This window comes from Ahaetulla prasina, chromosome 5 (genome assembly GCF_028640845.1).
Source record: "Ahaetulla prasina isolate Xishuangbanna chromosome 5, ASM2864084v1, whole genome shotgun sequence".
Lineage (NCBI taxonomy): Eukaryota > Metazoa > Chordata > Lepidosauria > Squamata > Colubridae > Ahaetulla > Ahaetulla prasina.
In genome coordinates this window covers 107,211,784-107,225,599 of record NC_080543.1, presented here as the reverse complement: position 1 = coordinate 107,225,599, position 13,816 = coordinate 107,211,784, and the positions used below count along the sequence as shown (strand labels likewise).

Below are 13,816 nucleotides of genomic sequence, written 5' to 3'. Positions count from 1 at the left end.
CAGCTTACAGCCATAAAACATGAATTGGGGACACTAAAAAAAGATATATCCCCACTGAAAAGTGTCCAATATATTTCAACATACAGATATATATATTTTTTTTTAGAATTTTTACTGGCCAAGTGTGATTGGACACACAAGGAATTTGTCTTGGTGCATATGCTCTTAGTGTACATAAAAGAAAAGATACGTTCATCAAGGTACTTTGATTTGATCCTCACGTCAATAATATCAATAGATAAATGGGATACAACAAATATAATGCATCACTTTTATTTTGCAGCCCATTGTTTCACCTACAAATGGTGAAGATTTTAACTGCCAACTTGCCTAGGCCAGGCAGCTTCAATCTCAGAGCAGATGCTGAAACAAGTCTCTAAGAACCCAGAATTTCATCATGTAACCTATAGGTAGTTCTCCCCATGACTGAGTCAAAATGGATGAATCTACCTTTAGAGAGGAACTGCACAAATTAAATCTAAATAAGAGGTATGTCAGAAGGATATCTTTGCCATCTCCCCCCGCCCCAAAAACCAACACAAACCCCATCAGGGCAAGATTAAAGTTTGCTCATTATCAGCAAAGCAAAACCAGGACTTCTGGAATAATGTGCTCTGAATAAATAAGGCAAATATAGGGTTATTTGGCCACAGTACTAGAAGACATGTTTAATGAAACATTTCACTAGAAGAACCATTCATCAGATACCAACTAGTGTTGAAAATGTTATGATTTGGGGCTGCTTTGCTGCATCAGGGTCTGGAAGCTCAGCATCACAGAATCAATTAGGAAGTCTTCATTGTACCAGAAAGTGCTAGAGGACAATATGAGACCATCGGTTGGAAGAATGAAGCTTAAACAAAAGTAGACCTTGCAACATGACAACGACCATAACGATACTAGAAAATTAGTTTTAACTCAATATCTCAATATCCTAGCAGCAGCAAGCAAAAACAAACAAACATACACACACACAAAAAAACCAGTAGGCTTTAGCATCTGTAGGTTCTTCCCAAGTCTCTAAAATTGGCCCAAGAATGCTACATACTGGTACTTTCCATGCAACAATTCTGCTCAGGTTTTCATTTTGGTGAGATTCATGCTTTGTTTTTCAATTTTACATTTGTTCAGTTGTACAAATGAGGATTATACCTTGTAGGGAGATGGTTCAATCCTCTCACCAAACAATACTTGACCAAGGTTTTCAGAAGGTCGTTTTCCTCCCTCTGCTTGGCAAAAATCAAATCTATGGAAGAATACAGATTTATAAAATTCCAACATCTCAGTATGAGTTAAAATATTTTATTTGAACAGCCTTCTGTGCATCTTTTTACGAAAGGTCTAGTTAGTTTTCTAAATTAATTTTAAGTAGTTTATAAATTTTCAGAAATTAACACTTTCAATAATATTTTGGGACTGTTTTATTTTAATGTATCTCACCAACAAGAACTAGTCAGAAAGTCAATCCTTCATTTTAGTTCACGACCCAAATAAAACAGAGGCAGTCAAGCAAAGAAGAAATAAAATAAAATAACACATAAGAGAATATCATCTTAGGTGACATTCTATATAAAAATATATGATTAATGTATATCACTGTTTTAACATGGTAATACCAAAGCTGATATCGTAAAGCTAAAAACATATCGTTTAAAACTATGCAGTAACAAAAGTTAAAAATTGGAATCTGAGAAAATATATTGATGTCACCAAACTTCTGAATTTAAAACTATTGCCTATGGTCAAGGAGGAAGCGTAAATCCTCTAGCTACTATGCATATAGCAATAGAATTCCATATCATCCATTTATTTATGTTTTTCAGTCTGTGAATATGTCAATTCCCACTTTATTTTGGTGGTAGTATAACAAAACTTGGCAACATTCAAAGAAACAGAGTCCAACTAGTCAGATGGAAGAAACTGCATGCAGAAAGAATCAGTATCCTTGGGTATTTTTCTACGTGAAGATAGATAGAGCAAGCTCCAGACTCTCTATAAATCATATAATAAGAGATTTATTCATCCTTTTGATATACTGACGCCTCAAGATCTGGTTATGTTATCAGGCCTGGGCTCCCAGGGACCTGGAGTCATGCTTAGATGGCTCCATTACTGAGATAGCTATTCTTATCCTCTCTTTGCATAGGGTTTACATATTTGTTTTTATAATATTTATCTTTTAATGTGCATTTTTATATTTGTATACTGATTTTATAGTTATATGTGTGTTATCTTATTGAATTGTTGACACTGCCCAGAGTTGCTTTTTGTGAAATGAGCATCCATTCAAATTTAATGAATGCGTTAGAGATGGGCAGTGGATTTTATAGTGCCTGTGTTACAGGGGCAGTTAGGAAGTATAGGGTATTTTCTTACATCTACCTTTCAAATACAGTCAATGGTAGGACAGTAGACCAAGCTAATGTTAAAGAACTTCTTAGCTTGAAAATTGAGATAAAATTTAAGTACCACATTTTTTGGAGTATAAGATGCACCTTAGTTTTTGGGGAGGAAAATAAGAAAAAAAACTGACTGGTGGGTGGATCGGCCTCCCGGAATACCCACAATCAACTGTTCCCAGAGGTGAATTTTAGCAACAGGTTCCTTGGTCGTGAGCTCTACGCTTTGTTTTTCAATTTTACATTTGTTCAGTTGTACAAATGAGGATTATACCTTGTAGGGAGATGGTTCAATCCTCTCACCAAACAATACTTGACCAAGGTTTTCAGAAGGTCGTTTTCCTCCCTCTGCTTGGCAAAAATCAAATCTATGGAAGAATACAGATTTATAAAATTCCAACATCTCAGTATGAGTTAAAATATTTTATTTGAACAGCCTTCTGTGCATCACTTTTTACGAAAGGTCTAGTTAGTTTTCTAAATTAATTTTAAGTAGTTTATAAATTTTCAGAAATTAACACTTTCAATAATATTTTGGGACTGTTTTATTTTAATGTATCTCACCAACAAGAACTAGTCAGAAAGTCAATCCTTCATTTTAGTTCACGACCCAAATAAAACAGAGGCAGTCAAGCAAAGAAGAAATAAAATAAAATAACACATAAGAGAATATCATCTTAGGTGACATTCTATATACAAATATATGATTAATGTATATCACTGTTTTAACATGGTAATACCAAAGCTGATATCGTAAAGCTAAAAACATATCGTTTAAAACTATGCAGTAACAAAAGTTAAAAATTGGAATCTGAGAAAATATATTGATGTCACCAAACTTCTGAATTTAAAACTATTGCCTATGGTCAAGGAGGAAGCGTAAATCCTCTAGCTACTATGCATATAGCAATAGAATTCCATATCATCCATTTATTTATGTTTTTCAGTCTGTGAATATGTCAATTCCCACTTTATTTTGGTGGTAGTATAACAAAACTTGGCAACATTCAAAGAAACAGAGTCCAACTAGTCAGATGGAAGAAACTGCATGCAGAAAGAATCAGTATCCTTGGGTATTTTTCTACGTGAAGATAGATAGAGCAAGCTCCAGACTCTCTATAAATCATATAATAAGAGATTTATTCATCCCTTTTGATATACTGGACGCCCCTCAAGATCTGGTTATGTTATCAGGCCTGGGCTCCCAGGGACCTGGAGTCATGCTTAGATGGCTCCATTACTGAGATAGCTATTCTTATCCTCTCTTTGCATAGGGTTTACATATTTGTTTTTATAATATTTATCTTTTAATGTGCATTTTTATATTTGTATACTGATTTTATAGTTATATGTGTGTTATCTTATTGAATTGTTGACACTGCCCAGAGTTGCTTTTTGTGAAATGAGCATCCATTCAAATTTAATGAATGCGTAAGAGATGGGCAGTGGATTTTATAGTGCCTGTGTTACAGGGGCACAGTTAGGAAGTATAGGGTATTTTCTTACATCTACCTTTCAAATACAGTCAATGGTAGGACAGTAGACCAAGCTAATGTTAAAGAACTTCTTAGCTTGAAAATTGAGATAAAATTTAAGTACCACATTTTTTGGAGTATAAGACGCACCTTAGTTTTTGGGGAGGAAAATAAGAAAAAAAACTGACTGGTGGGTGGACCGGCCTCCCGGAATACCCACAATCAACTGTTCCCAGAGGTGAATTTTAGCAACAGGTTCCTTGGTCGTGAGCTCTACGCTTTGCTTTTTTTTCAGCCTCTGAAACCTGCATTTCAGAGGCTTTTTTTCTGAAGCTTCATTTCAGAGGCTTTTTTCAGCCTCTGAAACTCAGTTTATGAGGCTGGGCGGGGCTACGTTCAGAGTATAAGATGCACCCAGATTTTCACCCTCTTTTTGGGGAGAAAAAGATGCATCTTTATACTCGGAAAAATACGGTATCTTCAGATCTAAACAAGCATGAATCAAATACTTAAAATATATTTTGGTCTGACTGCCTTTCCATGCCCAGAAAAAATGGCCTTAGAAAATAATAAAAATGCAACTTCTCTATTAAGTATTTAGACACTTTCATCTCATATTGCAATTATCTACTAATGTCAGAGGGGTCAAGCCTTCACATCTAGTGTGGTTATACCTAAGATTCCCCAAGCCTTATATTGAGGGCCACTAGCAAAACACTGATGATATTCCCTCTGATACTCTTATCAAAGTGAAAGTTGGATTTAAAAGAAATAGGATAAAGTTTTGACACTTTTGAACTTTGCTGTTGATGAAAAATCTTGAGAATACCATGGACAGGCAAAAAACAAACAAATGGATCACTGAATAAATCAACCCAAATGTTTACTTAAGAAACACCAAGCTTAGGTTATTATATTTCAGAACTAAGCAAAGGCTTAGTTCTCTGGAAAAGGATCTAATTTTGGAAAAAGTGGAAAAGAAAAAGATGGTGGGTAGCTTGGTAGATGGACTGGTGAGAGGTGCACCATTGGAAGATTTGAAGGACAAGATTAGAAATATTTTTCATGGAAAAGTTCTATTTATGTGGTTGCTAAGAGGTTAGTGTTAGTGTTACAACAAGCAAACTGATGACACATAATCAACCAACCAGCCAATGCAACATTATCAAGCACCATGGCACCTCACATAATACTAAATGACCTTTGTTAAAAAAAAAAATACTAAGACAAAAGGAAAAATGTTTTAAGCTTTTTAAAAGTAAAAGTAACCCAAAATATTATGAGTGTCATATCTTATCAGATCTGAATTCTTGTGTAAGATCTCATAATTTTTCTATCTTTAATCTTTAAAAGTTATGCTTGGGAAAAAAGATTATATTTTCCAAAATAATTGTATTTGTGCATTAAGATGTACAGGAAATCTATTAAATACTGATATTTAAAATTAATTAGTTTAGCAATTTGAACATTTTTAGTTATGAGATTCTAAAATACAATGGATCAGAACTAAAGCCACCTTTCTTAGATATGCATTATGAGCACATCTATACTATGGAACAAAATGATGTCCCATGTTTGTTTAGGATAGTAGAGATAAATTATTAAATTAATTTCTATAACTGAGCAAATGAATGCAATACTGTCCTCAGGACAAATGCTCAGATTAGGACTTAGCAAATCAAATATTGCACCAAGCAACTAATCCAAAGGGCAAAAGTAATTTGCCACCATGGCTGAATTGGGATTGCCATCCCTTTTTTAGCTTAGCAAAGCATTCATAAAGTACTAATAGTTCAATGTTACAAACCAAATTAGGAATACAATTTAATATACTTACGCAGTATATTCGTAAGGAAGGACTGATTCCACAGAATCCAGTCTATTCACAAATAGTTCTATCACAGACTGCAAATATCAAGAAAACATTATTAGAGATAATTAAAATAACCCATATTGATTTTCTTAGTTATAGACAACGTAATTAAAGTATTTTTAACATAGCACTTTATTTAGAATAACTAAAGTCTAAAGTAAATGCACTTTTATTGAATTCTATTTTCAAACGGCAAATAGATCTAGTTAGTAATAGGAATTTCTCACTCTCTTTAGAAAAACCATGTTTCCTACATCTGATGCATGTGGATGCTGACAGCTCCTAAAACAGATCAGGAAGTTGGTACACAAGGTTACAACTTTCAATGCATGTAGCCCATGGGAAGAAATATAGTAGGATTGATTCTTTAAGCAACAGAGAAATATATCTTCATATATAATTTTAAATACCGTAGAGCATTACTGAAACAATATTTTATCAAAAGTAGTTCAAATTAGCCAGCGGGATGACTTTGGGCCAGTCACTATCTTACAGCCCACCCAATTCACAGCAGGGTTGTTGTTGTGGGAGAAATAGGAGGAGGAAGGTGTACTGGATAGCTTCACTGCCTTGAGTTGTTTATAAAAAAAAAAAGGCGGGATGCAAATAAATTATTAACAGAGTTGAAATTACTAGTAGGGTTGATAGTATGAAATAAACTTTCCAACCCAGAAAACACATATCATTAAAATAATTAACATGATGCATTATTATAGTTTTGACAATTACCTTCCAAATAGCTCTATGCAAACAGATAAAACACAAATTCAATAGGTTTCTTATTCCCTTTCCTAAGCATATTGGCCCTGAATATGATGATTATAATGGCAGATGGCACCTGACAGACATCTATTTCCAGAGTTTTAAGTGATCTTTTATAAAGGCACAAAAAGCAAGGGGTCATAATCAATTTTTGTAATAACTGTATTATCCACTGAATACAAAAGTGATTTCATTTATCTGCATTCTGGAGTGGAAAATTAATGGATAGATTTATATTTATTTATTTAGGACTGTCAAAATAGTACAATTGCCACAGAGGAATGTGAAGAAAATGCCAGTTTGAGAATGGCATTTCTTATCTAACGCACTATAGTAATTTAAGTTAACTTACTTTAACTTAATTGAAATTTAATTAATGTATTGAAGTCAAACACATGATTCACCAAGAGCTAAGCCATAAACCATACTTTGAAAAATAAATATCAGTGGCTGGAATCACATATCATGGCGATATATAAAATATGTAAAAGACATATCTAAGAAAACTGGATTAATTAAGATGCTTTTCCTCTTCTCAAATCACACAGTAATAAATTTTCCATTCATCTAGAAGGCTCCAGCAGGAACTTAAAATTTATTTAATGTAAATAACAGTTAAGTTTACAGTATGTGCTAAACTTGATACCTCTGAGTCTAACCATTTATTAAATATCTATGGCTATGCACATAATTCTAAGCCATAATTAAGGTTTACTAATCACCAATAGCAAAATTTTAAGAAAAACATCATCTCTTTTTCCATGAAGGTTCAATGTGCATTGTCTACCACGGTCATTTGGTGATTCAAACAGCAGGACATCAATGAAATTGGTTCAGAAAAAAAACCTTACTGATGGATCAATTCTCAAGATAATGACAAGTGCCAATTACAGGTGAGATCAGAGAACAGATGAGCCACAATATGTTTTGTGTTTGAAACATCACCCTCAAATCAAAACCAGATTTCTTCCTTTAAAAAGCCCATCTGCCCATTCAAATTGGAAAAGCAGTGGGATGGCTACTTCCTTGTGTTCAGCTTCATGCTGGCAAAATACAAATTAAGACTGGATAATAAACTTTATTTTTTTTAAAAAAAAAAACTTCCTCTTCAACAATTTGAATTCTAAAGGACACTAGACACTCCAGAGAAGTGCCAGGTCGATGGCCAAGGTTAGGAAGATCAAAAGGCCAACCAACCAAACCACAAGCAGCAAATGGCAAATCACACTTTGGTAATTGCAGTCAAAGAAAATAATGTGACCCATTCAAGAAGTCAATGAAGGGGAGGGGGCGTTTTAACTTTTTGGCTTTTGCAACAGGGAATAGCCCTTTTAGTTGCCTTTGGCAGGAGGAGGAAGAGAAGGAAAGGAAGATGCTAAGTAGGCTGAGACCTGATCTGTCAGTCTGTCTGGATGGATGGATAACAGATCTTAGCAGACAATATGGGATTGGGATAGGGATAGGGAAAGGGATACGGATAGGGATAAGGATAGGGATAAGGATAGGGATAGGATAGAATAGAATAATTTATTGGCCAAGTGTGAATGGACACACAAGGAATTTGTCTTTGGTGCATATGCTCTCAGTGTACATAAGGAGAATAAAATTCATTCATCAAGAATAAAAAGATACACTTAGTGATAGTCAGGGTTACTAATAAGCTATCAACTCGTACTAGGAAGCAAACAAAACCAATATAAATTGAAAAGATACAAGCAACATGGTCACAGTAATAAGTGGGAAGAGATAGATACTAGTAAGGAAGAGAAGAATAATTGTAATACAGTCTTAGTACATTATTTGACAGTGTGGTTGATTGAGGGAAAAAAAATCCCAGGACTGCAAAGCGCTTGAGGAAGGCAGCCACCCACCAGCGGCCGCCCCAGAGACAAGAGAAATTGGGGGGAGAAGCTCGGTCGTCCCGATCCTCCCAGCCCAGTCCCGTCCCGACCCGCCCCTCTCCTCTCCCAGGCAAGGGACCCTCCTCCTCAGTCACAGACCTTGCACTCAAAGACCTTATTCGGCTTCTCGCAGAAATTAACGGGAGCCAGGCCGGGCAAGTAGAAAGAGGAGGCGAAGGGCGGAAGAACCGCCTGCAGTGCGGAAAGCAGCAACAGCCGCGCGACCGCCATAGCGACTCAGACGAGGACGGAGGGGAAGCGAAAACAAAACAAAACCCCGCGGCCCCCACGCTCCGAGCCTTCTCGGCGGCTACTTCCGGCTTCGGCAGACACGTCAACCGGTGTTCGCAGGAAGTGCACGAAGAGTCATTTCCGCTTAGCCTTAGCGGGCGGGGGTGGCTGGGTGGGGGGGATGTTTCTTGACTGCCATGGTTACAGCGGGTCTGGGCGGGGCTAAGGAAAGCGCGGTCCAGTTAAGGCACAGCTCCGAATTTCAACGTCTGCTCTAGAGCGGTTTGAAGAAGCCAGGACTTCAACTCTCAGAATTCCCTCAGGGGAATTCTGGAAATTGAAATCCACACTTCTTAAAAGTTGCCAAATTGGGAAAGCATTAGTTTAAACAAAAACTAATTTTAATTGCAGAAAATGTGACTTCAGTAACAGAACTAGATCTGCTGTTATCCAATTTGTTGAAAGCTTGGAAGGAGTTCAGTTTTGAAAAACAGGTTTTTCAAAGAAACTTGGGAAACAAAACACTGTCAAAGACAAAAATCCAGGGAGAAAAATGACTGCTTGGAGGCTGCCTCCCAACATCCTCAGAACCTACCTCGGGCTGTGGAGAAACCCTTCAGATATCCTAAACATCACCTCTCAAATGGATACTGCAATGTACTCTATATGGGGCTGCCTTTGAAAACCACTCAGAAACTAAAGCTGGTCCAAAATATGGTGATGCAGGGATTCCATGTGCCACAGATTGCTGCCACTGCTAGCTTTATCACCACTATTTTGGGGAAGTGTCTTAGTCATATTTACAGCTAAAAATATTTTGGGAGAAGAGGAAGAGCTCAACTTTAAAACTTGAACATGAAATATCACTAAAGCTGACTTTATGGCAAGATGAAGGAAACATCATCAGGACATATTTTAAAAATGTAGATCACATCTCTGCACTGCAGTTACAAAAATTTACAAATTCTACTTAGTTTATTTTCCAATAAACTTGGAAGGGCCTCTGGTGGCTCAGACTGCTAAAACAGTCTGTTATTAACACAGCTGCTTGCAATTACTGCAGGTTAAAGTCCCACCAGGCCCAAGGTTGACTCAGCCTTCCATCCTTTATAAGGTAGGTAAAATGAGGACCCAGATTGTTGGGGGCAATAAGTTGACTTTGTATATAATATACAAATGGATGAAGATTATTGCTTAACATAGTGTAAGCCGCCCTGAGTCTTCGGAGAAGGGTGGGATATAAATGCAAATAAAAATAAAAAAAATAAAAAAACTGTCCTCAACAGGACAATGAAACTTGAGTTTCATTGAGTACTTTCATAAGCAGAAAGTAGTTGCTAATGCAAATGGAAACTGCTTAAAGACAGTTAAGATGTTAACTTTGAACATTCATATGCAAAAGGTTTTCTATTTTTGTCCAGTTCAAAAACAAAGCATGAAACTACACAGTGATTACTTGTAAAAAGTAAATAAAACTAATTTTAATTGCAGAAAATGTGACTTCAGTAACAGAACTAGATCTGCTGTTATCCAATTTGTTGAAAGCTTGGAAGGAGTTCAGTTTTGAAAAACAGGTTTTTCAAAGAAACTTGGGAAACAAAACACTGTCAAAGACAAAAATCCAGGGAGAAAAATGACTGCTTGGAGGCTGCCTCCCAACATCCTCAGAACCTACCTCGGGCTGTGGAGAAACCCTTCAGATATCCTAAACATCACCTCTCAAATGGATACTGCAAATGGATACTATATGGGGCTGCCTTTGAAAACCACTCAGAAACTAAAGCTGGTCCAAAATATGGTGGTGCAGGGATTCCAGGTGCCACAGATTGCTGCGACTGCTAGCTTTATCACCACTATTTTGGGGAAGTGTCTTAGTCATATTTACAGCTAAAAATATTTTGGGAGAAGAGGAAGAGCTCAACTTTAAAACTTGAACATGAAATATCACTAAAGCTGACTTTATGGCAAGATGAAGGAAACATCATCAGGACATATTTTAAAAATGTAGATCACATCTCTGCACTGCAGTTACAAAAATTTACAAATTCTACTTAGTTTATTTTCCAATAAACTTGGAAGGGCCTCTGGTGGCTCAGACTGCTAAAACAGTCTGTTATTAACACAGCTGCTTGCAATTACTGCAGGTTAAAGTCCCACCAGGCCCAAGGTTGACTCAGCCTTCCATCCTTTATAAGGTAGGTAAAATGAGGACCCAGATTGTTGGGGGCAATAAATTGACTTTGTATATAATATACAAATGGATGAAGACTATTGCTTAACATAGTGTAAGCCGCCCTGAGTCTTCGGAGAAGGGTGGGATATAAATGCAAATTAAAAAAAATAAAAAATAAAAAACTGCCCTCAACAGGACAATGAAACTTGAGTTTCATTGAGTACTTTCATAAGCAGAAAGTATTTGCTAATGCAAATGGAAACTGCTTAAAGACAGTTAAGATGTTAACTTTGAACATTCATATGCAAAAGGTTTTCTATTTTTGTCCAGTTCAAAAAAAAAAAAGCATGAAACTACACAGTGATTACTTGTAAAAAGTAAATAAACTATAAGTCAATTTCTCAATTTCCTGATTCAGGGTTAGCCACTAGATATTAGGACCAATATTTAAGTATTTGCAAAAACTCTTTAATAAGACAAAAGAACAGGATGTACAAGTTTTCATAGGAGTTAAAAGGGAAAGAAAAAGTTACTCCCTATAATAATAATAAATAATTGTTTATTTTTCACAAATCATCAATATGTACTGTCCTGCTTTTTTATATACATATAAAACATATACATATATTTATACATATATGGTCTCCAGATTTCTAGCCTTTAACCACTTCCACACCAAGGTGGCTGTCAAATACAAACATTAGAACTATTTATTTATTTGTGTTTATATACTTCCTGATTCCAAGAACAGGCCAACAGTGAAGTTGCCACTCTTAATTTCCAGAGACAATATATAACATAGGCAGTTCTCGCTTAATGACCATTTGTCCAGCAACTGTTCAAAGTTATGACAGTGCGGAACAAGGAGATTTATGGTCAGTCCTTGAAGTTGTGTTGCAGCATCTCCTTGGTCACATGATCAGCATTTGCAACCTTCACAACTGGCTTCCAACAAGCAAAGTCAGTGGGGAAGCCAGCAGAAAATCAAAAGTCACAGTCACATGATGTTACACTTAATGACTATGTGCAATTAGCTTAATAACTGCAAGCAGAACTACCAGAATTGCTGTTACTGCAGTCATATCATTTTTCACTTTATGACCACATTGCTTAGTGCTGGAGTTGTTGGTCTCAGTTGTTGGAAGAAAAATCCATCTGGTTCAGTTCCAAACTGGGAGAAAATCGCTGGAAATAAAATGGAGGCTGATTGGAACGAAGGTCCATTTATTGATGAACAGAACCACAGTGTGCAGTTCTGGGACAGCTGACAAATTAGCTTGATGAGTGCAAGGATTTTTATACAGGTTCTGAAATACTGCTGGGGGTTGTGCAATGTCTGAAATACCCCCTAGAAGTTGTGCAGTGTAGTGAGCTGTGTGTCTTTTGCTATTCTGGTGGGTTAATTCTGGTGGTGGGTTAATCCTACTATGTCCTAAAGGTCATGTCCTGTTCTCAGAATTTGGGTGAAGAAGTATGTACATTTTAATCCCATCACTGGAGTTGAAGGTATTTTGCTTGGGAATAGGCTGGCCCAGGATTTCTTTATGAGCATCTGCTGTAAAAAGACTGGGAAAGGAGCTTTGAGAATTAGTGGGTTTAAAGAAGAAAAGGGGGAAGACCTAAAAAATTTTTTATCAGAAGCCCTGGCTGAATTTATTGAACTTGATCCACAAGAGGTTGCTTATCGAATTGATAAAATTTACAGAGTTAATTCTTAGATTGCCAGGCAGAAGAAACTTCCTAGAGACATTGTGGTTTATTTTTTGAAACGGACAGTGAGAAATTAGAATTTACAAGTTGCATATCAGAAAAACCTGAAAATAGGAGAACAGGAGCTGAAGGTTTTGAAAGAGATTTCTCCCAAGATGTTAAGGGATAGGAAAGACTTTATATTTTTTACACAAGAACTTAAGAAGTACCAGATTCAATTTAGATGGGAAGTTCCAGTTGGTTTGACAGTGTATTATCAAGGAAGAAGATATCGTATTGAAACTGTGCTTAAGGCCAAAGATTTTCTTTCTACTGTGCTGAAAGTTGAAATAGAAGTAATAGAAAAAAGAATTCAAGAGACTCAAATTGGTGTGGAAGCTGAGGTGATCCCAGTGATGTTACCATCTGAGGACCAACCACAAGAACAAAGAGTGATGAGGGGAGCCCTCAAGCGTAAGGAAAAGGAGCAACAAACTCAAAGTAAAGCTCAGGATTCTGCTACAGAAGCGGTGGGAGGAGCAAGGCCGAAGATACGGGAGGATGATCTTCAGCTGATCGCTCAAAGGCTTCAGCAGACCAGTAATGGCAAATAAAATTTTGACTTGGAATGTTAATGGTTTGAATCCAGCTCAGAAGAGAAGAAAAATATTTCATTATTTGAAACAAAAAAGACTGGGAGCAGCTTTCTCCCTCTAAGAACATGTTCCTCCATTTCTCCTTTGAGGAAATATAATATTCTACCTCTTTTAATACTGTATTCCCCAAAATATTTCATTTTCGGGAGGGGGGGTGCTTTTCACACAGTTATGTTTGTTAACCTGTATGCTCAAATTGAACATCATGTCCTGCAAATAGTGTTCATCTTCACTGTTAAAAGTTGTTGATAGCAAGTGTGCCTTGGATGGGGAAAAGACAGTCTCCCCATCAAGCCATTTAGAACTTTATAGGCAAAATCCAGCCTTTTGAATTATACCTAGAAAGCTCTTGGTCATTTCTGCAGTACCCATCAAACTGGGGTTACATCATTAGAGCAACTTTAATGAAGTAATATAGAAGGTGCCGCATTTGGTATCAATGGCAGTATTTGACTGTTCTTCAAAGGCATAGACTGCATTGCGGTAATGCAGATAGAGGCAGACATCTTTCTAATAGAAAATGAAAAAGGAGCATGATCCGTTATGGCTCTTTCATTCTCTTTCATCTGTCAGGACATGGAAATCCTTTACACACACAAAGTTGTTGGCTCAGGGTTGCAAGCCCATTCAGGTGAATACCAGATAGCATGCTTCTTA

The 13,816-nt window shown here is 36.6% G+C and overlaps 1 protein-coding gene across 1 annotated transcript in view; it reads right to left on the bottom strand.

Moving 5' to 3' along the window:
* TM9SF2 (transmembrane 9 superfamily member 2) overlaps positions 1-8,752 on the bottom strand; it is a 38,980-nt gene extending 30,228 nt beyond the window's left edge. The window contains exons 1-3 of the mRNA XM_058185622.1: positions 8,510-8,752; positions 5,712-5,779; positions 2,674-2,767 (exon numbers count right to left, since the gene is read on the bottom strand). Of these exons, the coding sequence (XP_058041605.1) occupies positions 2,674-2,767; positions 5,712-5,779; positions 8,510-8,641 (294 nt within the window). The 5' untranslated portion in view covers positions 8,642-8,752. The remainder of the gene's footprint in view (positions 1-2,673; positions 2,768-5,711; positions 5,780-8,509) is intronic.
* Between the last annotated feature and the right edge of the window lie 5,064 nt (positions 8,753-13,816).